A 24,673-nucleotide genomic window follows, 5' to 3' on the forward strand; every position below is an offset into this window, starting at 1 on the left:
CAAAAAGTCATTGGTGCCAAATATGATCTGAAAATGATAATAGATTTAATCAGACCAAATAATCCCAAATTAACTCATTTTAGGAATATTAGTCCAATAAAGTCTAAAATACTAAACCATGTGAAACAAAGTCAATTAGGCACCAAGAATCATCAATCATGCTAAATTAATGTTATGAATAGTGTGTAATATATTGCTCATGACTCTCCCTCAAGACATTGTTTATGAATCACCGTCCAACAACGCCATCCCTCTCAACATCATGGTGCTCTGAGGCATCCCGTCACATTTCCTCTCCACTACTCCATTATTAACCATATGCATATGAACACTAACCGCAGTTAGGTGATTAAATCTTTTAATCATATTTACCATGCTCGGCCCACCTTAAGTCATCTCCCTCAGGAATGTTTCTTGTGGGTCCCGATCTTACGTTAACACGTAATATAAAGGAAATACATCCCACCACTACGACCATCGCTGAATACCCTGGACGGTCCCAGACCAAGCCTCTTACGGTCAGCCGATCCCGCTCCGTGGTATCCTGGGTTCCTTTTTGGGCAGTGCCCTAATTCACATCATAACTCAAAGGGTAACGTCCCTACCACAACGACTATCGCTGAATCACCTTGGACGGTCCGAGACCAAGCCACTTACGGTCAAACGATCTCGCTCCGTGGTATCACGTATACTTTTCTGGTCATCGCCCTAAATCGTACATCCTTCTCAGAATACTTTCTTTAAAATTAATTACCGAGTTTGACTATTTAATTCCAACACCTTGAATACTTTACTTTTTAATTCAATTACGTTGTTATACCAAAGTAGTTTACACATACCCATACTAGGGTTATTACATACTCAACCAATCAATCCAAATAGTCAAACACAATTACTGTCTGCGAGGACCATTCGCTCAAGCGAAAATTCAATCAACAATACCATTTTAAAAATTGGGCATCTCTCGCTCAATCGATAATTGTTTCTCGCCCAAGCGATAATTCATCTTTAAATCTCAAATAAACTTAAGCCTTCCTCACCCAGGCGAAGGTACTATCGCCCAAGTGTGGCCTCTCCTCGCTCAAACAAGACATCTCTTGCCCAAGCGAGAGAGTTCCAGGGGCTCATTAAAATCATGGGCATTCTCGCCCAAGCGATGCCCTTCCTCGCCCAGACGAGGCTTGCTCGCCCCAGCGGGATTCTGTCGCCCATGCGAGGGAATCCCAGAACAAAAACTTCCCCTCGCCCAGTCCCACGCCCAGTCCTCGCTCAGTCCCACGCCCAAGCGAGACTGTGCTCGCCCAAGCGACAGGGACTTGGACAGAATACCAATTTTACCCTTTTCGACAATCGAAACATATTTAAACATGGTTTTTCAAACACCTGCACACAGAAAAGTTCCCAACAACATTCATATACCATATTCATCAAACAATCATATATATTCCAAAGCATTCAAACATAAAAATCTTGGGTTTCTTAAAACCCAAGTTAACCCCAAAACCTTTGAGATGGTTTAGGAGATCCGGGTGTCATATTCGGACACCACTATGTCACGATGTGTTCTCTCTCACCTTAATGAAGAGTGCTTTACGAAATCACTACGGTTCGGTTGGGTTGCAAGGTTCAAATGTCGGGAATCTTCGTAACTACCATAATAAAACTCGTTAGTTTTTGATATTTCAAAACTCATTATTATTAAAATACTTAAAACTCTTTCATCCATCCATTTTCCAACTTGTCCAAAGCCATGGTTAAAGGCTTAAACAAATGAAAATTCATATATTAACACAATGTAATAACTTATTGAAAACAACTTGTTCATAGTTTCAAAACACATTTTCATGAGTTCAAGAACACTCATTTTCGGTTTTGCTTCCAAAATGAGTTAGAAAGTGTTTTAGAAAATTTCAACGGTTGAATATGTTCTTGACAACTCATGAACAACATAATTAAATCTCATCAACATTCATTGGTTGAATGTTGAGAGATCAAGGATTGAAAGAAGAAGAAAAGATGATGAGAGTAACTTACTCTCAAATCTTCAAATTGCCAAGTTTTTGCAAAGTGTTAGTACATGAGGATACATGGGTATTTATAGAGTTGTGGGGTGGGAGAATTCTGATTTCTAAACCCATTTCCCAAGGAAATCTAGCAAATCCAAGAGGGTGAGTGAATCATGGGTTAAGTGAGTGATTTAGGGGATTTGGTGGTAGTAAATCAAGGTATTAATGAGTGAAATCTATAAGATTTAGTAAGTAGATTTTGTGAAGTGACTCATGCGATGAGACGACTTCGGCGAAATGTGCGCAATTAAAACCATGCTCGAGTATTGCGGCCAATATTCGAGTAGCCAAAAATGATCGCCCGATTTTACTTTACGGTTAGAACTTTGAATTTCGGCATTCCGAGTGAAAATATTTTAGAAAATAGTTATGTACCAACTCAGGGTCTATCTTGACTCGAAAACCACTTTTTGAGCCGTACCGGGTGAGATTTGGCCCCGACAGCGGTCCGAAACCAGCTGTCTCCGAAAATCATGAAAAGTTACCACCAAATTGGAAATAGAATTACAAGACTAAAACTCAACTAGAGTTTCGTCTAATTTTTTACCGAAAATTCCCAGAAATTCATTTTCGAAAATATAATTAATAAAAATATTAATAAAATCTTATAATTCAAAATCATAAAATTCGCGGTGTTACAAATACAATTACTTGAATTGTAAATGCGTGAATATGATGGACTAAAAAATATTAAATTCCTAAAGGAATAGGTAACAGAGCAACATTGCCTTGCCGCTTTAGTCCATTCAGCCATCTCTCCCCAACTAAAAAAAAAAAGAATTTCAAAGTAAGTTTTTGTTACATTGCATAAACAAAAAATAAAAGGTTGGTCTTTAAAAAACCAAATCCAGCTCCACGTAAGATAGTCATACTTGTCTTTTTACTTTTAATAGTTTTTGTTGTGACCTATTTAATTTGTATTCTACTAGTCTTGGATTGGACTATTTTTTAGTCAAAGCCCAATCCATGCTACTAGTAAGGTCGTTTCGCTCCTTTTTCTAAGACTTATAGGGGAGGCAGTCCGTCCTGGTACCCTAATTCTTCTTCTTTGTATTCTTTCTAACCTGAGAGGCTATACCTATTACAACATGGAAGATCCAACAACACGGGAGAGTGGAAGCGGGGCCGATTCTTCTCAATGCCTGGTCTTGGATCTTAATCTACCGTCTAACGGAAGGGACGAGCTCTCCGACCTTGTCATGCAACTGGATCAGGTGGAGAGAGAGATTCACAACTTGAGCCAATGCTAGATCGAATCGCCCGATGAGGGTGAGGCGCACCAATTTAATTTGTGAACACTAACTGAAAGCTGCTGGAAAAGAGTAGCCATCCATTATGGGAATCGAACCCGTGTTTTCGACATGAAAATACGATGTCCTAACCAATGGACGAAAGGAACCAAAAAGCCATTTTTTATGTTATAAGAATGGAAGTGGTTCATTTTGTTTCTATATGCAATTCAAGATTTCGTTTGTGTTCTGGCAATTTCTGATGTGAATTCGGCGGGTCGTCCCCCCGTCGTACGGGTTCCCCCACCAGAGCCTACTTACGACATGCATGACACATGGTTACAATATTTTTGTCATTCAATTTTTTTTATCACATCTTATCTTCTATTTCTTTTCTATTTTTCTTATATCAAACCATAAAAAACTTTACTATATTTCTCACAACTTTCTTTCTCCCTTATCTCTTTTATCATTTTCTACTCTTCAACCAAACGAAACACAAAAAAGGAAGTGAGAAATCCAAGTGCCTATTGTTGAAGACTCTCCTAATTGCCATGTAGGATTCATAGATGGGAAAGAATTATGTGAAGTCAAAAAAGTATTTTTATGATAATAATTTATTAAATGACATGTGATATGCATATGACACTATCATTTAATAATCTACTAGTTGTTCAACGTAATGTACATATATAAATTATATTGACTATCATGCATGAGATAATTATAAGTTTTTTAAAAAAATAACGAATGTAATTAAGTTAATCGTTAAGAAATATTGATGTAATTTACTCTTAATTAATTATATTTTATTTATACTAATATATAAAGAGAAAACTTAATTTAACTACCCATATGTGGTGTAATTTTCAGTTTCCCATATTGCCCTTCCTACTAACTATACATTTATAACACAAAAAAACCATCTTTTAATTTAACATTAATCCTAATTTTCTCTCTTTCTCTCTAACTTCTCTTTGCGGTTACACTTCATGTTTACCTAATTTTCTCTCTTTCTCTCTTCCTCTCTCTCTACTCTTTTATTCGGCATGAATAGTTGATCTAACACATTTACGGAGGAATTGAATTTAAAGGATGAAGACAAAGAATGAGTAGGGAACAACAATAACCAAGGTTCATTTTCTATCCTCTAACACATTATGTTATAAGAACAATTGTTTCTGCTATTGGATTATTGTGTTTTTGTATTTGGTTTTTGTTCTGTTATTCTTCTTCATGGTTTTAATCTTATCTATTCAATTCAATTGAAATTTGTTTGGCATTGATAAATGAAATGTTGTTATTTATTTATTTTCATCTCAAGATAATAATCACGTGCCTTTTCATCCCTTGACTAACACAAAATTTTGGTTTCAACATAGAGAAAATCCATGAAGTGATAGAGAAATAAAAAATCAAAAATAAAAAATAGTGTTAACAACAAAAATTGATTATTTTTGGATATCCCAATTTCCATTTTGCTGGTACACTAAATCATTAAGATACATAAGTCCCACAAAAATTATTATAGTGTTTCGTTTATGTTGTATTTGTTTTTATATTCTGATTTTTTTTTTGCTTTTCTAGGTTAAGTTTATTTCTTATTATTGTCATTATTCTTTAATATAGTAAGTGTATAAATTATTACATTCATAAGAAGATAAGGTATTTAAATATAGATTATAATCAAACTTTTTCAATTCAAACATTTATACATGTCAAAACTGAAAATTTGGTACTAAAAAATAGAAAAGCGGGTTGACAGGCACGGTAGTGCTTGTCAAGACGCTAGTATAAGATAAATTATAAATTTGCATATAAATTTAATTATGAAATCACTACAATATATTAGATAGATATAAACAAAAAGAATAATTTGCATCTCCAATATTATTTTCTATTTTTTCTGAATCTTAAACTATAAATAAGACAAATATAAAAGGTAGTGTTTACCCTAATTCTAAACTTAGAGCAACAACTTCATCAGCACCATGGTTGGATCTTCATCTCTTCCGATCTTTATGTTTGATTCTTTCACCATTTTTCTCTTACTCTCACATTTCTCTGCAGACATTCAAGCGCAGAAACGGTGGACGAAACAAGCATGGCCGTGGCCATGTCAAATTCATTTGTTGCTCCAACTGCGGCAAATGCTGTCCAAAGGTATCTCATTTTCTCATCCCCTTCATTTCATATTTGTCATTTTCTTAATTTTTTTAGTGAATGAATAATAAAGTTTTAATTTTGACATTTCGTTTTCAATTTTGATGAAAAAAATTGTATGAAATTAAAAGGACAAAGCCATCAAGCGATTTTTGGTGAGGAACATTGTTGAGCAAGCTGTAGTGAGAGATGTTCAGGAGGCTTGTGTCTATGAGCGTAATATTCTTCACCTTTTTAAATTATTACACCATTTGTCCTTTTATCGGGTCTTGACGCAACGGTATGAGTTCAGATCTTATAAACAAAGATAAGGTTGTGTGCATCTACTCTCTTTATGCTCTAACAGATCGGAGCCTGATGGATTATGCTGCTTTTTTTATTTGTTCTGTTACTATGTTCTTTCTTGATTTGGTTTTTGTCATTTTTTATATAATACACGCTGCCTAAGCTTTATGTGAAGACGCAGTACTGTGTTGCCTGTGCCTTTCACTCTCATGTTGTGAGGGTTCATTCTCGCACCGATAGGAGGAAGCGGGACCCTCCACAACACTTCATCAGGCGCAGGGTAAGCAACCAAATTTACCAATTCAGTCTTTTGTATTTCCTTTGTGTTATGTGAATGTGATGAGTTTATTTGGTTTTCTTTTCAAGGATGATGCACCAAGGCCCGGTCAGCCTGGTCAAGCACCCCGCCCTGCTGCTGGAGTAAAGGCTCCCGCTCCTCGTGCCTAAAAGCCAATTCTAAGATTGTAGGTCTTGCTGGATTGATTTTATGAAATAAATTTAAACTCCTTTACTGCATGAGTTTGGAAGTTTCGATTTCGTGTAGGGATGTTATGTTTTCTTCTAATTGTCTACTTGTGTCCTTGAACTACTTTATGCTTTCCAGTTATGATTTTGATGAGTGTGTAAACCTTGTGGTATGAGAATTTTCAACATTTCAATCAGTTAATTCGTATCTCCCTATTCCTTCATATATTAAGTGAAACTGCAAACTGAACATCGATTTCTAAAGCAATTTGATATTCTCTTTCTTGTTCACCCCCCATTTTCGTTTCCTATTTCAACAAATTGCTCTTAGATTTATAATTCACTAACGACTTAAAGCCTCTTTGATACTAATATGTTATGCTATCATTTAGCATCATAGCCACAAATCTTGAGTTTGTGATCGGTCAAGTCCACTATACAATGTTTTGACATGGTGCATGGCTTCCATGGCAGTGACTTAATGTCTCAGTATTTCTTCGCATGTATTAAAACGAAGCAATTCAAAAACTTTTAGGCAAAGCTTTAGTTACATAAACCTCCGCAATGTTCAAAGCCATAAAATGCAAGTCTCCTTTTCACTATGGTGGCAGAAAACTTGTACTATGATGGCAGTGAAATCTTTATGTTTTACGTGATATTTCGTCTCGGCATCTATATATGCATCTAATATGTATTTCTACACACATAGAGGCATATAATACAACCTAATATTTTTTCATGAAATTTTACAAAATGTTTCTCCATTGATTTGAATGAACTTTTCCTTTTATTATTTTATTAACAATTTCATGAAATTTACAAAATGTGTTCTGTTAATGCATGGGAATACATTTTTTGGTTTATTAACAATTTTCAAAAATAGGTTTGGGTTGATGCTGTGTTGCCTTGTCTTTAACTTTACTGCTGTGCTATGCCAGTACATTATATCAAGCGAAGATTGAGAAACTGAAGTTCAATTGGTTGATATACAAAGAACTATTTAAAACAAAAGCAATTAACGTTGTATTTGAGCCGATTTAATAGTATTATTGTCATGCTATTATCACCCGGTTAGGTTTATATTATGTTATTTATAACAATATAGCTTGTTTTAAGAAATATAAACAAATGTAAAGCATCCAATTTAATGGACCGAATAGATGGAGCTATACAACTTTCTGATATATAAAGCTTGGATTCTTTAGTATCTTTGTATCAGAAAGTGGATTTTTTTTATTAATTTGTGAAAGAAATGGTTCTCACTATTTTAGGGAGGTGAAACATTTCAAAAGGTGGATTTTCACTAGTAGAAAAAGACTGTGATTGGGATATTACACTGTCATATTCACTATGAAAATTCTACATCATAATAGCTAGCTAGGTTGCTAAACCTATTTTATAATCCTTGAACCAATTTACCAACCACGATTATCAATATTCAACGAATCACGAATCCTTTAGTAATTCTAGGTTATGACCTACTTTTATAGTGCCAAAAACAACAGTTCCACAATCAAGGAGATGCTTATGGACCAATAGCGTAAGTGATATGGTTGCTGTCATTGAACATCACTATAGCTGCAGATTATGCATGATAGTTTGCAGTTGCTAGAAAAACTACACATGCTCCAATCCCTGAAGAGAACACATGAATCTGAGATATGGATCAGTATTGTCACACAAATTTTAGTTTATCATAAAGAGACATGTAAATGGAGTGAGGCCAATCAATTTGACTTGAAGGCCATATGCAACTATGTTTAATTGAAGCACTAAGATGCCTTATTTCACAAACAGTAGTTGAAAATTTTGTAATGATATCAATAATGACCCAGGTATATGCCTATTGAATCATGGAGCAAACTATACAAGATAAAGTGCTACCATGCAAGAGAATCTGACCCCTAGAGGTGAATTCTGGGTAGAGTAAATATACATATGACCAAATATGCTATTTACATAATTTGAAATCATAACCTTTTAGCCATAAGAGATATGAGAATTTGAGTCTGTTAAGTGATGAATCTAATATATTTTGCTTCGTAATCCCTTTTCCTTAAATACCCCAGAAAAATAAGCAAAAAATTCCAACCTTTCTCCTCAAACTCTTCCCTATTTCTCTTGTAAACCAATTTTAGCCTATCTTGTAAACCAATTTTGGGCATGGGTCCCACCCAATTTTAGCCTCTCTTCCCTATTTCTCTTGTAAACCAAAGGGGAGAAAGATACAAATTCTCTCTTCTTTCTCTCTTCACAACTTCTTTCTCCTCAAACTCTTGCATACCAAATGAAGGCTTATTCATTTGTTGTTTACTTTTTTATTAAATTTCTTTTTAGTATTTTTGGTAGCAACACTACTTACAAGGTAGTTAGGTGTGGAACTAGATGTTGGTGTTGTGTGAAAGAGTTGATTAAATTAAGAATGCTATTACTTATATTTAAACAATATTCCTTAAACTATGATGGACAATGACAATAACTATAAAAAATATATAAAATTTCATGTTTTGTTTGTCCTAAATATGGGTAAAGGTGAATTTGAAAAAACATAATAGTTTAAAAAAATGAAAAGTAAAGAAAATCTCAAATATTCAAAAAAATTAAATAAAGTTAAAGCAACAATATCATATTACATTTTTAAATTACACAATTAACGTTATATAAAATTAGAAAAAACATAATAGTTCATAGGCCAAACATCTAAGAATAGTACAACATTTCTTTTAAGTCTAATAGCAAATTAAACACCCGACATTTAATAATTAACATCATAAGATGAGTTTTATATATTGTCAGTGCATCATCTACAATTTATCTTTAATTATTATTGATTATTCGAAAAAAGTATTCCAAATAAATAGTTAACCATATATCTTTAATTGACAGAATGTAAATATTACACTCATATATGATATAGTGTATTTTCTTACTCATATTTGGTTTGTATGAGGTATCATAAAAACTAATGTAATAGATCTTCCATACAAGAAAATCAATGAAGAGGGCAAATTTCTAATAGCATATGACTATATGAGATTATGAGTATAAGTGCATCAAGTTACAGGATGTTGGGATTGATAAGTAAAAATAGACAAGACATATTTTTTTGAAAATTTAAATTTTGTTTTGAGAAAGTATAAATAAGAAAATATAAGGGGTAAGAAACGTAAATATGAAAAGCTTGAAAAATAAATATTAGGAGTAAGAAACGTAAATATGAAAAGCTCGAAAATTACCTTCCACTCTAACGCTGATATAAAAGCAACAAAACCCTATCTCAACCGCATCTCTAGAAGCCGCAGCAGCTGAAGAACACCGATACCGTAGTTTGAGAACTGCAACCATGGTTCGATTGGATCTTTACGCTATCGTTGTTTCTTTGATTCTGTTCCTTCTCCTTTTCACTATTTCTCTTACTCTTCAATCTCTTTGCAGACATTCAAACGCAGAAACGGTGGCCGCAACAAGCACGGTCGTGGCCATGTCAAATTCGTTCGCTGTTCCAACTGCGGCAAGTGCTGTCCCAAGGTATTTCAATTTCTCTTAGTTTTTCGCTTCAATTTTATATCTTATATTGATACTTTGAATTTTATGAACTAGTGTAGTTTTTGTTAGTAAAAAATGTAAACAGTGAGTGATTTATAAACTGATAGTTTACACATGTATCTATGATTGCATGATGTGTTGTGCGGTGTGGTTTAGAAACTAAATTAAACTTAATTGATTGATTTGTTTTTTTTGGGTAATTTTGTGTGGGGAGAGTGTAGGTGGATTTAAAGAAAGGAGTAATGGAATTTAGTATGGGAACGAAATGGATGTATGAATTGGCGGGACATAATTATGCCGCATTCTGTTTTTAACATTTTTTATACATATTTTCGCCCTAATGTTATAGTTTTCACGAGTTAATGAAATTGTGTCTACTTTTTTGTGAGTGAATGTCTATTTCTCACTTTTTATGCATGTTTTATTTCTCCTTATGTTTATGGCTTAGTTTTGGTGTTTGATATTGTATCTGCAATTCTGGTGAAAAATATGAAATGAAAGGACAAATCCATCAAGCGGTTTGTGGTGAGGAACATTGTTGAGCAGGCTGCAGTCAGAGATGTTCAGGAGGCGTGTGTTTATGAGCGTAATTTTCCTTACCTCTATTATTTTGTGGCATTATCTTTTATTGCATGATCTACTTACATGGTTTGGTTTGTTATTTTTCTATAGAATACGCGCTTCCTAAGCTTTATGTGAAGTTGCAGTACTGTATTTCCTGTGCTATTCATTCTCATGTTGTGAGGGTTCGTTCTCGCACTGATAGGAGGAAGCGTGACCCTCCACAGCGCTTCATCAGACGCAGGGTAAGCAACCAATTTTATGATTCCAGAGTTTCATGTTACTTTTTCATGTTGCCGTTGACCTTACCATGGGTTACTAACATGATCATTATGTGGTCAAGATAGTTTCTTGTGAACATATGTTAAAACATGACACAATTTGCTTATAATTGGCTGGCTCTTTTAAAGATCTATATTGATCCTTGAAATCAGGTAGGTTGAACTTGTCAGTTATGGGATCATTATGTGTTCAAAGTAGTTTTAATGGCCAAAACTTGCTTTTAATTTTATTTATGAAAATGTGAAGCCCTTTACTAAATAATATGAATGCATCTGTACTTTGGCAATGCCAGATGTTATCTGGTTTCTCCGATTCCTACTCTGTTTTGTGTCACATGCTGTGGGTTCTCCTATATGCATTGCATCGATAGGCTAGTATGATTATAAAGACGGTAAAAGGGGTTGGAGGTTGGTCTTTGGTCTTATATGCATGTGCCTTAGAGATGAATGCAGCACCCTATACCAGCTTTAACCAACCTGTTCGACCCCTTTTTGCTGCAATGTTTTTTCAACCACTGTAGCAGATTTTTTTAGTTTTCAGGTCATTAGGAGAACATGAAAATTGGTTTGTGGATTCAGGGAAATTAAGATGCAATTATTGAGTAGTTATTCAGGCAACCTCCTTGCCCTAATTGTATGCCATGAGAGGTGTTAAACTGCTCGTAAATTGAATGCTTTTGCTCTTCAGACTTGCTGAGATTATCTCTGAAGCTGGTCTAGTAAGCTCAAGTACATTTTTAAAGAGAAATAATTGTTTTTGCTTCTAAGCACCTAGTGAAAATTTCATATTACAGTGATTTTGTTCTATGGTTTCTGAAAAGATATTTACTTTTCAGCTTCCAAAGTATTTAATTTGATATTCAATTTGCTCTAAACAATGTGCAGTATATATATTAATTGCTTTGATTTTCTGCCCATGAAATTGATAGCTATGATTGATCATTTTCTTTATTCTGAATCATGACTGCTGGTTTGATAAATTTATTTGGTTTTCGTTACAAGGATGATGCACCAAAGCCTGGTCAGCCGGGTCAAGCACCACGCCCTGCTGGAGTAGCAGCTCCTCCCCGTGCCTAAAAGAAAATTATTAGATTGTAGGCCTTGCACGATCAATTTTATATGATAAAGTACAATTTATCTGTTTGGACACCTCAGTTTTGGTTAAGGATGTTATGTTTTCTTCTAATTGTTCATTTGTGTCCTTGAACAATACCATTGCAGTTATAATTTGAAGATATTGAGGAGAATGGATCATGTTACATGATAAATTTTATCACATTTCAGTGCTTAATTCTTAATCGCAACCAGTTTTAGCCTGAGTTCATATACACTCTTTGAAATCGGTACACGTTATTTCTTATTTTATCTTCATTATTCTTGTGATAATTTGCAACAGTGATAACGTTTCCATGTCACGAATCAATTGTTGAAAAATATGAATTAGTTTTGAAGTAACTCGAGAACTGGATTTGTGTAAATATGAATCCGTATACATTACATTGAAATACCAGGTTATATTTGGCTTCGATAGCCTTACTGATTTGTAAATTAATGTGAAGTTAGACTAGCAGTTTGGCACTGCCTCTAAAATGATAGTACTCGTGTTATCTTCCTATTGGAGCATTCGAATTTTGGTGAAATGTTGCATACCCTAAATACAAAAGTCTCAGTTGCTGTATTGGAAGAAGACTTTAAGTTGAGTGTATAAAGCTTATAATCACTATCAACCCTTCCTTATTGTAAGTCACAAAATTATTCATATTTTACTCATAGAAGATACTTCAATGAGCGGCTTTCTTATTGCTTGGACAACTTCTAGGAAATAAATAATGACAAATATAATTATATTTATGGACAACTATAATTATAGTAAATATAATTGCAAAAGTTGAAAAAAATCATATTTATTTTTCTTAAAAAGTTGTAAATTTCACTTCATTTGAAAACTTATTGAAACGATAGATTCGAAAACTTATTGAGACGATAGATTCGAACCCAGTCCAGCTTACCAAGTCTTCAAATTTATACTCAAACTGACTGGCTGAGTTGGTTGAGTTAAATCATTTTATTTCAGTTTTAGTGTATAATCAATTAGAATAATAGTTCATATCGATCAGGTGTCCGGTTCAACAATTCTTAGTCAAATAGAGTGGTCTGATAATCTATAATTGCTAGATAATTAATGTGTTCACTTGAGAATACATTGAATACTGGTTTACCTTGATAGTGTAAAGTAACGTTTTCTTTTACATGTTTTGGTTTGAACATACCAGAACAGTGTAGAAGATGGAGGCAAAGTAAAGCGAGGGGAAGAAAGGTACTTTGATTTCTTTTCCAGCAAAAATAATTAAAACGATTCCCAAAATAATGACAAAAATGAATTCAGCACAAATCTGATGAATCTTGAAAGGAGCCCATTGATTCAAGTATTCAACCATTGAACTGGTCAACCCTTTAGACAGATTCATATTCAACCAGGTATACATCAATCAATCATAATTGGCTAGAATTAATGTGGGCCACCTCAAACCCTTTTATATATAATTGTCACAATTGAGTATTCAACCTAAAATTTATACATTCATTATTCATAAGACCAATTATCCTCTAGCCAACTGCTAAAAACTACTATCCTTATTATATATGTAAAAGGTCATTGAAATGAATTAACTTTTATCAACAAAGCCTTCTTTCCAAATGCTTGGTAAAAATTGAACATTCACATCATATTTAAATAATTGATGCTAATTAAATTATTTAAGCATGTCAATAGTTAAATATGACCGAATGTAAAAGAAAAAACTGTTAGGAAAAGTTATTCTCACTTTGATGTTAATTGATGTACACCCTTATCTTATTTCTTGTGTCTCTCTTTCAATTACATCACATATATCACTTTCTGTCTTTTCTCTTAAATTATAAATTTGCATATAAATTTAATTATGAAATCACTACAATATATTAGATAGATATAAACAAAAAGAATAATTTGCATCTCCAATATTATTTTCTATTTTTTCTGAATCTTAAACTATAAATAAGACAAATATAAAAGGTAGTGTTTACCCTAATTCTAAACTTAGAGCAACAACTTCATCAATACCATGGTTGGATCTTCATCTCTTCCGATCTTTATGTTTGATTCTTTTACCATTTTTCTCTTACTCTCACATTTCTCTGCAGACATTCAAGCGCAGAAACGGTGGACGTAACAAGCATGGTCGTGGCCATGTCAAATTCATTCGTTGCTCCAACTGCGGCAAATGCTGTCCAAAGGTATCTCATTTTCTCATCCCCTTCATTTCATATTTGTCATTTTCTTAATTTTTTTAGTGAATGAATAATAAAGTTTTAATTTTGACATTTCGTTTTCAATTTTGATGAAAAAAATTGTATGAAATTAAAAGGACAAAGCCATCAAGCGATTTTTGGTGAGGAACATTGTTGAGCAAGCTGTAGTGAGAGATGTTCAGGAGGCTTGTGTCTATGAGCGTAATATTCTTTACTTTTTTAAATTATTACACCATTTGTCCTTTTATCGGGTCTTGACGCAATGGTATGAGTTCAGATTCTATAAACAATCTCTTCGCTCGTAAGATAAGGCTGTGTGCATCTATTCTCTCTATGCTCTAACAGATCGGAGCCTGATGGATTATGCTGCATTTTTTATTTGTTCTGTTACTATGTTCTTTCTTGATTTGGTTTTTGTTATTTTTTTATAGAATACACGCTCCCTAAGCTTTATGTGAAGATGCAGTATTGTGTTGCCTGTGCCATTCACTCTCATGTTGTGAGGGTTCGTTCTCGCACCGATAGGAGGAAGCGGGACCCTCCACAACGCTTCATCAGGCGCAGGGTAAGCAGCCAAATTTACCAATTCAGTCTTTTGTATTTCCTCTGTGTTATGTGAATGTGATGAGTTTATTTGGTTTTCTTTTCAAGGATGATGCACCAAGGCCCGGTCAGCCTGGTCAAGCACCCCGCCCTGCTGCTGGAGTAAAGGCTCCCGCTCCTCGTGCCTAAAAGCCAATTCTAAGATTGTAGGTCTTGCTGGATTGATTTTATGAAATAAATTTAAACTCCTTTGCTGCATGAGTTTGGAAGTTTCGGTTTCGTGTAGGGAAGTTATGTTTTTTTCTAATTGTCTACTTGTGTCCTTGAACTACTTTATGCTTTCCAGTTATGATTTTGATGAGTGTGTAAACCTTTTGGTATGAGAATTTTCAGCATTTCAATCACTTAATTCTTATCTCCATATTCTTTCATAGATTAAGTGAAACTGCAAACTGAACATCGATTTCTAAAGCAATTTGATATTCTCTTTCTTGTTCACCCCCCATTTTTGTTTTCTATTTTGACAAATTGCTCTTAGATTTATACTTCACTAACGATTTAAAGCCTCTTTGATACTAATATGTTATGCTATTATTTAGCATCATAGCCACAAATCTTGAATTTGTGATAAGTCAAGTCCACTATACAATGTTTTGACATGGTCCATGGCAATAACTTAATGTCTTAGTATTTCTTCGTATGTATTAAAAGGAAGCAATTCAAAAACTTTTAGGCAAAGCTTTAGTTACATAAACCTCCGCAATGTTCAAAGCCATAAAATGCAAGTCTCCTTTTCACTCTGGAGGCAGAAAACTTGTACTATGATGACAATAAAATCTTTATATTTTACTTGATATTTTGTCTCGGCATCTATATATGCATCTAATATGTATTTCTACACACAGAGGCATATAATACAACCTAATATATTTTCATGAAATTTACAAAATATTTCTCCATTGATTTGAATGAACTTTTCCTTTTATTATTTTATTAACAATTCCATGAAATTTACAAAATGTGTTATGTTAATGCATGAGAATACATTTTTTTGGTTTATTAACAATTTTCAAAAATAGGTTTGGGTTGATGCTGTGTTGCCTTGTCTTTAACTTTACTGTTGTGCTATGCTAGTACAATATATCAAGCGAAGATTGAGAAACTGAAGTTTAATTGGCTGATATATAAAGAACTATTTAAAAGTGTTTAAAACAAAAGCAATTAACGTTGTATTTGAGCTGATTTAATAGTATTATTATCATACTATTATCACCCGGTTAGGTTTATATTTTTTTATTTATAACATTTTAACTTGTTTTAAGAAATATAAACAAATGTAAAGCATCCAGTTTAATGGCCCGAATAGATTGAGTTATACAACTTTCTGATATATAAAGCTTGGATCCTTTAGTATCTTTGTATCAGAAAGTGGATTTTTTTTATTAATTTGTGGCAGAAATGGTTCTCACTATTTTAGGGAGGTGAAGCATTTCAAAAGGTGGATTTTCACTAGTAGAAAAAGAATGTGATTGGGATATGACATTGTCATATTCACTATGAAATTTCTACATCATAATAGCTAGCTAGGTTGCTAAACCTATTTTATAACCCTTGAACCAATTTACCAACCACGATTATCAATATTCAACGAATCACAAGTCCTTTGAGCCTTGTGTATTACCACCTTCCCAATTAACACCATCACTTGTACCTTTAGTAATTCTAAGTTATGACCTACTTTTATAGTGCCAAAAACAACAGTTCCACAATCAAGGAGATGCTTATGGACCAATAGCGTAAGTGATATGGTTGTTGTCATTAAACATCACTATAGCTGCAGATTGTGCATGATAGTTTGTAGTTGCTAGAAAAACTATACATGCTCCAATCCCTGAAGAGAACACATGAATCTGAGATATGGATCATTATTGTCACACAAATATTAGTTTATCGTAAAGAAACATGTAAATGGAGTGAGGCCAATCAATTTGACTTGAAGGCCATATGCAACTATGTTTAATTGAAGCACTATGATGTCTTATTTCACAAACAGGAGTTGAAAAATTTATAATGATATCAATAATGACCCGGGTATATGCCTAGTGAATAATGGAGCAAACTATACAAGATAAAGTGCTACCATACAAGAGAATCTGACCTCTAAAGGTGAAGTCTGGTAGAGTAAATATACATATGACCAAATATGCTATTTACATAATTTGAAATCATAACCTTTTAGCCCTAAGAAATAAGAGAATTTGAGTATGTTAAGTGGTAAATCTAATATATTTTGGTTCGTAATCACTTTTCCTTAAATACCCAAGAAAAATAAGCAAAAAATTCCAACATTTTTCAAATAACATCATATTATCTCTGCTCGTCTTTCTTATCAACAACGTTTACTTACATCAAGTCTTTGATTTTCTATCAACCCCACCCCAAAAATAAAAAAAAACAAATTCAGTTACATCCCACAAATTCAACATTTTCCCGCGCCATGTTCACACGCTATCCTTCTTCCCCAAAACCCCTTTGTCCCATAATAACTCCCATTACCCTAAATTCAATGTCCTGTTCATACCCAGTTCTTAAATCCCATAAATTTAGCATACCCATATGTTCCCTTGTTGCAAAGTCACCAACTTTAACATACCCAGTTCATAAATCCCAGAAATTCAGCAATAGCATACCCATTTCTCCCCTTGTGCTAAACTCACCAACTTTAACATACCCAGTTGATAAAGTTACCACCTTAGTTCCGAAATTCAGCATAAATTGTGAGTACCAAACCGAAAGGGGTTTGGAATTTGACACCGGTGGTGCTTTTTACCGGCAAGAAAGCGCCACTGGCCGCGACCTTGGAGTTCTGGCAGCCTCTCTGCACAAGAAATCCAATGGCAGTTTGCGAGTTCTTGATGCATTGTGTGGATGTGGAATTAGGTCACTTCGGTATTTGGCTGAAGCCGAGGCTGATTTTGTTGTTGCAAATGATGGGAATGATTTCTATGGGAGCACCATTGCTGAGAACTTGTCAAGGGCAATGAAGGGGGAATGGTTAGTGACTCATTTGGAAGCGAATCGAGTTATGACTGATTATTATATGCAGAAGACTTTCTTTGATTTTATTGATGTTGATTCTTTTGGGAGTGATTCTTCTTTCTTGAGGTCTGCTATGAATGCTTTGAGATATGGTGGATTGCTCTATGTTACTTCCACTGATGGATTATCATCTGGTGGTCACCTTCCTCATCAGTAAGAGTTCTATTTTGTGTTAAAGTGTTATTTGCACACCACAAATTGCATTACACTATTACAGTAGGATATGGACTATTGGACTGTGTACATCCATATCCTTAAATTTGGACTTGTTGGACTTTCCATGCTTGATTGAGGTGCTTTTGGTGATGTTTTTTTAACTATTTTAACATGTGACAGTTGTGTGTTGTGATGGCTGGTTTGTTTTTACAACAACAAGCCTGAATCCCACTAGGTGGGGTTGACTACATGGAACGAATGATATCATAATGCTCTATCATAAAAATCATGTTCTTTGACAAAGCATTAATTTGTTTTTGTTTGGAAATTTTATGCATATAGTTACATTTAATAGGTGATTGTATATTGGCATGTTCTGTTGTAATAGATTTGTTCCATGGGTTGGTAGGTTGTAACTTTCTACTTTTCTTGCTAGTTCCTTAGCTTCATATGGAGCCTATGTACGCCGTTTGCCATATTCGAATGAGATTGGTTTGCGAATGCTTATAGGTGGGGCTGCCAGGGAGGCTGCAGTGTTGGGATGTCATGTCACTCCCTTGTTTTCCTACTATGCTTATCATGGACCTGTTTTCAGAGTCATGCTCAGATTAATTCGTGGAAAGGTTCATGACAGTAGGTAATGTATCATTGTGCTTGTGTTACATCTTTGATCGTTTTTTCTTCTGGTTCGTTTTGCAACTGAATATTCTGTTTAAATCACTATTCTGTTTCCCTTTTGTTGATTGCTGTAGGCATTATGGTTACATTGGCTTTTGCAACCAGTGTGGAAATTCCCATGAATTTTCTTGGGATGAACTTGGTCAAATGAGTTGCTCCTGCAGTATGCCAGAGGTACAATTTGGTTTGTTCTAGACTTTCATGTATAGTTTGTCCATAATCTACATTTGCCTACTGGCAACCTATCTTTTTAAGTTTTTACTCGTGCTGTTAGGGAATTTATTTTGATAATAATCCCTTGTCAGATTAATATGATAGCTTCTGCATTACACAGACATAATCAGTTTCAAATGTATTCATTGGCTTCTCCCTTCTAGATTTCCTTTTACACGGTAATTTTAAGTGATAATCTTGCACAACTAAGATGTGGAGAACTACCCTTTAGGTTTTGGATTCATATTATTGCCACATTTTTTTCCATTGCCATTTCTGCCAGTTGCTTTAACATTTAATGAATGATTTATGGAACGGGAATAAGGAAAACTAGTGAAGATTCTATAATCTGTTTATGTTTGATTTTCCCAAGTTCATAACTTCAAATTATAGAAAAATATCGCGTCTTATGCATGCATGAAGTACTTTCTATTTCCTTTTATTTCAGGTTTCAAAATCCCTTTCAGTGTCAGGACCTCTGTGGACAGGACCGCTTCACGATGCAGCCTATCTTACGGACATGTTAAATCTGGCCAAACAGTGGGGATGGGTTGGCTGTGACACTAAAGAAAACAGTCTTGAGAAGCTTATAAAACTAATGGTTGATGAAAGTGACCCCAAGTTGCCATTTGGGTATATTAAGTTGGATCAGGTGCTTCTTGACTTCTTGTTGTAGTGATATCTTTGTTGCATTCTAAAGTAATGTAACCTCTTCTGGTTAGAATAACAATTTGTGGTGGTTTTTCATGTATTTCTTCAGTTGGCAAGCCGTGCAAAAATTAACTCCCCACCTTTGAAGACATTCATGAGCGCGATTCTCAAGGTACTCTTCAACTGCCTTCAATATGGTAAAAGAAATAAGTTATAATTGTGTACTTTGTTGATTATATTCTTTTTCATTTGGGTGATCTTTGTTACATCATTTCTGGGCCCAAATATTTGTTATGGTATGAATAAATTTAATTTAATTTCAAAGTTTTGTTGAAGGAACATTGATCACTGCATTGAAATGATCAGAAAATGATCCCAAGATCATATATTAATTCAAGCAACAAAATAAACAACTATGGTTAAATTATGAAATCATTTATAGTATAAAAATTCAGTTGTTCACATGGCACAATATATCTTAGGTAATTTGCCTAAAACAATAAGTTACTAAAACTGGTGACTAGATTCCTGATGCACTGCCAGAAAAGGGAATTTGCCTTTTATTTCTGTATCATGTTATTATTGTCACTTTGTTCATTGAGTTTAGTAGGATGAAATATTTGACTCAGTTAATAGATTGTTGATGTTGACTCTAGATAAAGCTTTAGAAATCAGAGATTTACATGTCTTCTTTGTTGTTTTGTTGCAGAAGGGCTATGCTGCAAGCAGATCTCACATAGAAACAAATGCAATTAAAACAAATTGCCCCATGACAGAATGCATTATTATTGCCAAGGAACTAATGCAACTTTCTATTGCCTCATGATTTTGTACAGGAAAATATGCATTGGTTAATGCTCTGAAGTGTTCAAGGTCCTATGAAGTTTTGTTCCCTAACATATGTAACCGAATATTTATTTGATAATTTAAATAAAACTGATTTGCTTATGCATTACATTAGTGTTCAATAACTCCATTCTAAGTCTAACCACTATTGATGGTCACCATTAAAGACTCCAGAAATATTAAAAATAAGTAATTGGTAATAGACTACTAGTGCATGATAGTAAATTCAACTGCAGTGAAGTTGAGGGAATAAAAGGGCAAATTCATAGCACTTTTTGAGCAAACTCACATTTCTGCACTGCTATAAGACTATAAGAGTAGGGGAGATAGAAAAGTATAGAAATCTAAGTACTGGTTTACATCAAATAAAAAATCAGCTTCAAGGCTTAGAGCAACTACAATGGTAATTTTATCTCTTATTCTTATTTGAGTTTTACACATTCTTTTATAATTATCATATCACTTTTTTTATCGGCAATTTATTAAATAAATAAGAAAATAATGAGTGTTAAAAGAACAAGTGGTATTCATATCCATAAGGACATTACACACTATAACTCAGACAGCTAGAAGAGCTCCAAACATATTCCATAAAGGAGAAAGTAAAACCAGAAAAACGAGCATTAAGAATATTCCAAAAATGAAGATAAATTGAATACATTATCTCATCTAGATTAAAAGTAGAATGCTAAAAAATGACCTTGTTTTTAACCAACCAAAGTGACCAAATAGTAAGAACCAAATAGACACCTATTGTTGATGAAGCTTTTTTTACAACTGAAACAAATTCCAATGAGCAAGAAAGTTGCTATTGACATCATTGGGCATAAGTGAACAGAGCTCAAACCAAGAGTAGAGTTTTTACCAAACACCATAAGACAAAAGTCAAGTGAAAAACAAATGGTCAATGGACTCTTCCATCATACCACAGAAAGCACACCTTGTTGGATCTTGATCACCTAGAGCTTCACGTCTAGCTAGATTCGAACGAGTAGCCATTTTATCTAAGGACATTCTCCACACTAAACATCTCAATTTTGAAGGAACATTGCAAGCCTACAATCTTTTATAGAAACCATTATCAATATTTGTAACCTCATTTTGAAGCACCTTGTAAGCATTTCGAACTGAATATAAACCACCCTTATCATGAACCCATACCACCCATCATCAAGGTCTTGGACAAGACTCACATCCTCCAAGAATTTAAGAAGGTTTTCAACTTCTCCTTGTTCCCATAAAAACAAGTTCCTTCGCCAATTTAAAGACCAATACCAGACATCATTCTCCCAAGGAGTATTTTTGCATCTTTGTTCATAGCCATCTGAAATAATCTTTCAAAACAATTTTTAAGGCAATTTCCCTCACCCAAAGATCTCTCCAAAACATAATGGATTGACTAGAGCCAACTCTCCTATGGACACCCTCGTTAAACCACCTATTGTGTATTCCATTATCTCTATTGCTAAGACTACATAGGTCTCTCCACCACGACGACCCCTTTTTAAAACACTCGACATCATTAACGCCTCCCATAGCCACTACCCCTACTCTATATCTAGATCTCAAAACTTTCACCCAAAGAGATTCTCATTCAAAAAGAAGTCTCCACCTCTATTTACCTAATAAAGACAAATTAAACAAACATACTTTTTTTTGTTCAAGACCCCCTTCCATAAACTATTTTTTCTTATAATTGCAAATATCATTAATATCCTTATTTGGTCTCATAATCTATCCCATATATGTCAAGATTAATTTTTTATTCCATAAAAAAAGTTAAAGAATTTAGAGGTTAATAGAAAACTATAACCTTTTGAAATTAAATAAATATAATAATGCAAATAAAACTGTATGTTCTCTTAAAAATGCTTGTCTAAATTTCAAATTTAACCATGTGAAATATTTATTTCTAGGTGTATTTCCATGCATGCGAATGTCATAATTATTATTGAAAACTGTATGGTAATCGAAGGGAATGGAATATCTCTTTATATAAGGAGATAAGTTATCTCCTCCTACCAGTGAAATTATGACATGTGTCATGTTTCACTACTTTCTATAAAAATATTTTTAAAAATAAACAAAATAACACACATGTCACATTTTTATTGGTTAGAGAAGATAAGTTATCTCATACAAGGAGATACATTATTCTTGGTAATTGAATCACATAATTATTTTTGTCACCAAAGCTTTGAAACCGACTACTTTTTCTTGTCTTTTACCTAAGTTATGAGTGGAAAACATTCACTCTCCAACTTGACAGAGTATTATAGCATATGGGTTGTGGGCTGAGGCCTAATACTGTTGATTTGTTGTATTATGTTTGTCACTATCTCTTTTAGTTAGATAGTTACTTAGTTAGTTTTATGTTGTAGGTGGTTAAATGGTTACTCTAAGTTTCCTTATATATATAAGCTTTGTTTCCTTTGTAGACTCTCTTTTATTCAATTAATGAAATTCAATTTATTTTTCCATACTTTGATTTCCAATAGAATATGAAAGAATGAGTAAGACTAAAATTAAAAGTAATACAAAAAAGTAGGAAAACTAATGAATTTGTTGAGTATGTTATCCTAAGGATTTTGTTATCCTTACGCCTGACTTTAAAATATAGAAAAAAGATAGGCCTTGTGTGAAATCAGAGTTCAGGAGAAAAAAAAGTTTTCATTGTAGTAACCGAGAACGAGAAATCTTTAATTCATTCATGTCAATATATTTAAATCATACGACTATTTTATATTCTATATTCTAAACTAATGTGTTTTGAAAGTCAAATTAATCGCACACGGTATACATCGCTTTCTGCACACATATTTACATTCAACAGCTCATAATGCATTGTCCACACCAATACACTCCAGATCATAAATTGATATATATTTTGCACATTCAGGTCCTACGGCGAGATTTCTTCAATGGACTAAAGTGTTGGTATATGGGTTATGTCATAATATATGAGTTTCACGTTATATTTTGACCAAAAACTTAAAGGGTTAACTATTTTTAGAGGGGAAATAAAGGAGTTGTGAGTTAGAATTTCTCCTCTCTCTATTATCTTTTAATAAATAACTCACAAACAAATCTTAATATTAAGTATACGAGTTCATCTAATTATATGTTTTTTAATTCATTTATTTTGACTTCTTCTTCACGCCTAGAATATTCAATGATCCCAACAAATGCACTAAAAACCCGGAAAAAAATTATACAGAAAGAGAAGCTATATTGAAGGATTGGAGTTTATATATGATATGATTGGTTATTCTAAAAAAAACATAACACTACATCAAAAACGTAACCTGAAGGTCTGTTGTATAAATAAAAAAGTATAACTATATATACCTAGAGGGTATAAACTACAACGAATTTACTATTAATATAAAGAAAGAAGAAGAAGATGAAACACTGGAAAAAAATAATGAGTGAGATGAGCAACGAGAAGATCAGAAAATCCATGGCAATTTGCAAAAATGGCTTGAAGTTGCAGTTGATGTATATGATGTATACAAGCTCTATTGATTAATAACCAAAACCATATAGTAACATGATTGAACTAGCTAGTTGTTGAAGTTGTTGACTCTTTTGCTTGGTCCAGAAGATGGAACTTTCCCTTTAGGGAGCATGTTCAATATCAATGGCATATATTTGCCACTGTTGGGAAGTGCAATGTTTAAGGTTGTCTTAGTGGCTGCATGACTAATGTCACCATTCAAGAGCCTTGCAGATGAAGAAGATATTAGAAACAGAAACAATAGAAGTAAGAGTGCATGTTGGTGGTTGTAGTTTGTCATTTTGTAATGAGAAAGAGAAGATTGAGAATTTGAGAGTATTATGGAAAAGATTTTATGTCGGTAATGTTTGATTTGTGGGATGAGATGTGAGATTGATTTGGTGAACATGTTTATATATGGAAGTAGAGTGGGAATGGGAGAAATTGTATAGTAGTACCTGTTGCAATTTATGTACAAATGACTTTTTCCTTTGTGTTTTAAGAGTAAAAGTGTAATATTCTTTTAAATAAAAGTTATAAATATCAATATGAGTTGTTTTTTCTTTATTTTTACATATTATTTCCCTCTCTATTAATGGAAAGGAGTCTGCCTATGTGTTGTCAATTGATACATTCCTACGGGGTATACATATGTTGTGCCACAAGTAGTGTCACCGCATATACTATCCATTGTGATTGGTCAGAAAAATAATTAATTAACTTAAAAATATTTTTCAACCAATCATATATGGATGATATATATAGTAACACAATTTGTGAGACAAAAGATGTTCACCCATTCTTTCTTGATTTAACATGTGAGAGTATACAACAATTATTTCTACATTCCTAAATTTGTACAATTTCTTTTATGTTTTTAGGGAAAAAAATGATGAGCTGGATCTACTAGAAAGTGTTTAGTGGGTACATACATATTAATCACTAGTGAAATCATCTTCACATATGAGGAGTTCAAATCTCTAATTTAAGTTTAATTGTCAACTTCTTTGACTTGTTTCTTATTATTATTACTAAGAGGAAAATCCTAATAACAAATATGAACAAGAAGAAGTTAGAAGGTTTTTAATGAAGTTAAACTCAAAG

At 33.5% G+C, this 24,673-nt stretch overlaps 3 protein-coding genes across 5 annotated transcripts; all 3 read left to right on the top strand.

The window, feature by feature from the left end:
• LOC109326827 (40S ribosomal protein S26-3-like) lies at positions 5,228-6,403 on the top strand. The gene is made up of 5 exons (XM_019559679.1): positions 5,228-5,289; positions 5,366-5,458; positions 5,590-5,674; positions 5,890-6,023; positions 6,110-6,403. The coding sequence occupies exons 1-5, from the start codon at positions 5,287-5,289 to the stop codon at positions 6,188-6,190; spliced, it is 396 nt and encodes a 131-aa protein (XP_019415224.1). The 5' UTR covers positions 5,228-5,286; the 3' UTR covers positions 6,191-6,403.
• Positions 9,415-14,839, top strand: LOC109326828 (40S ribosomal protein S26-3-like). 3 transcript variants are annotated; one of them, XM_019559681.1, is made up of 5 exons: positions 9,415-9,554; positions 9,644-9,736; positions 10,256-10,340; positions 10,427-10,560; positions 14,539-14,839. In XM_019559681.1, the coding sequence occupies exons 1-5, from the start codon at positions 9,552-9,554 to the stop codon at positions 14,617-14,619; spliced, it is 396 nt and encodes a 131-aa protein (XP_019415226.1). In that variant the 5' UTR covers positions 9,415-9,551; the 3' UTR covers positions 14,620-14,839. The 3 variants fall into 3 exon arrangements, with proteins under 3 accessions (XP_019415226.1, XP_019415225.1, XP_019415227.1); XM_019559680.1 differs by lacking the exon at positions 10,427-10,560 and adding an exon at positions 14,319-14,452; XM_019559682.1 differs by lacking the exon at positions 14,539-14,839 and adding an exon at positions 11,599-11,896.
• On the top strand, positions 16,770-20,179 carry LOC109326091 (tRNA (guanine(26)-N(2))-dimethyltransferase). Its single transcript, XM_019558751.1, has 6 exons — positions 16,770-17,682; positions 18,122-18,322; positions 18,438-18,537; positions 19,025-19,228; positions 19,337-19,399; positions 19,937-20,179. Exons 1-6 carry the CDS (start codon positions 16,928-16,930, stop codon positions 20,051-20,053), a joined length of 1,440 nt encoding a protein of 479 aa, XP_019414296.1. The 5' UTR covers positions 16,770-16,927; the 3' UTR covers positions 20,054-20,179.

This window comes from Lupinus angustifolius, chromosome LG14 (assembly GCF_001865875.1).
Source record: "Lupinus angustifolius cultivar Tanjil chromosome LG14, LupAngTanjil_v1.0, whole genome shotgun sequence".
Lineage (NCBI taxonomy): Eukaryota > Viridiplantae > Streptophyta > Magnoliopsida > Fabales > Fabaceae > Lupinus > Lupinus angustifolius.

Excerpts from the sequence above, each read along its gene's own strand:
- LOC109326827 (XM_019559679.1), top strand. Across the intron at positions 5,459-5,589 it reads GCGGCAAATGCTGTCCAAAG|GACAAAGCCATCAAGCGATT; the intron begins GTATCTCATTTT and ends TGAAATTAAAAG. Across the intron at positions 6,024-6,109 it reads AACACTTCATCAGGCGCAGG|GATGATGCACCAAGGCCCGG; the intron begins GTAAGCAACCAA and ends TTTCTTTTCAAG.
- LOC109326828 (XM_019559681.1), top strand. Across the intron at positions 10,341-10,426 it reads GGAGGCGTGTGTTTATGAGC|AATACGCGCTTCCTAAGCTT; the intron begins GTAATTTTCCTT and ends ATTTTTCTATAG. Across the intron at positions 10,561-14,538 it reads AGCGCTTCATCAGACGCAGG|GATGATGCACCAAGGCCCGG; the intron begins GTAAGCAACCAA and ends TTTCTTTTCAAG.
- LOC109326091 (XM_019558751.1), top strand. The coding sequence starts at position 16,928 with ATGTTCACACGCTATCCTTCTTCCCCAAAACCCCTTTGTCCCATAATA. Across the intron at positions 18,323-18,437 it reads GGAAAGGTTCATGACAGTAG|GCATTATGGTTACATTGGCT; the intron begins GTAATGTATCAT and ends TGATTGCTGTAG. Across the intron at positions 19,229-19,336 it reads GGTATATTAAGTTGGATCAG|TTGGCAAGCCGTGCAAAAAT; the intron begins GTGCTTCTTGAC and ends GTATTTCTTCAG.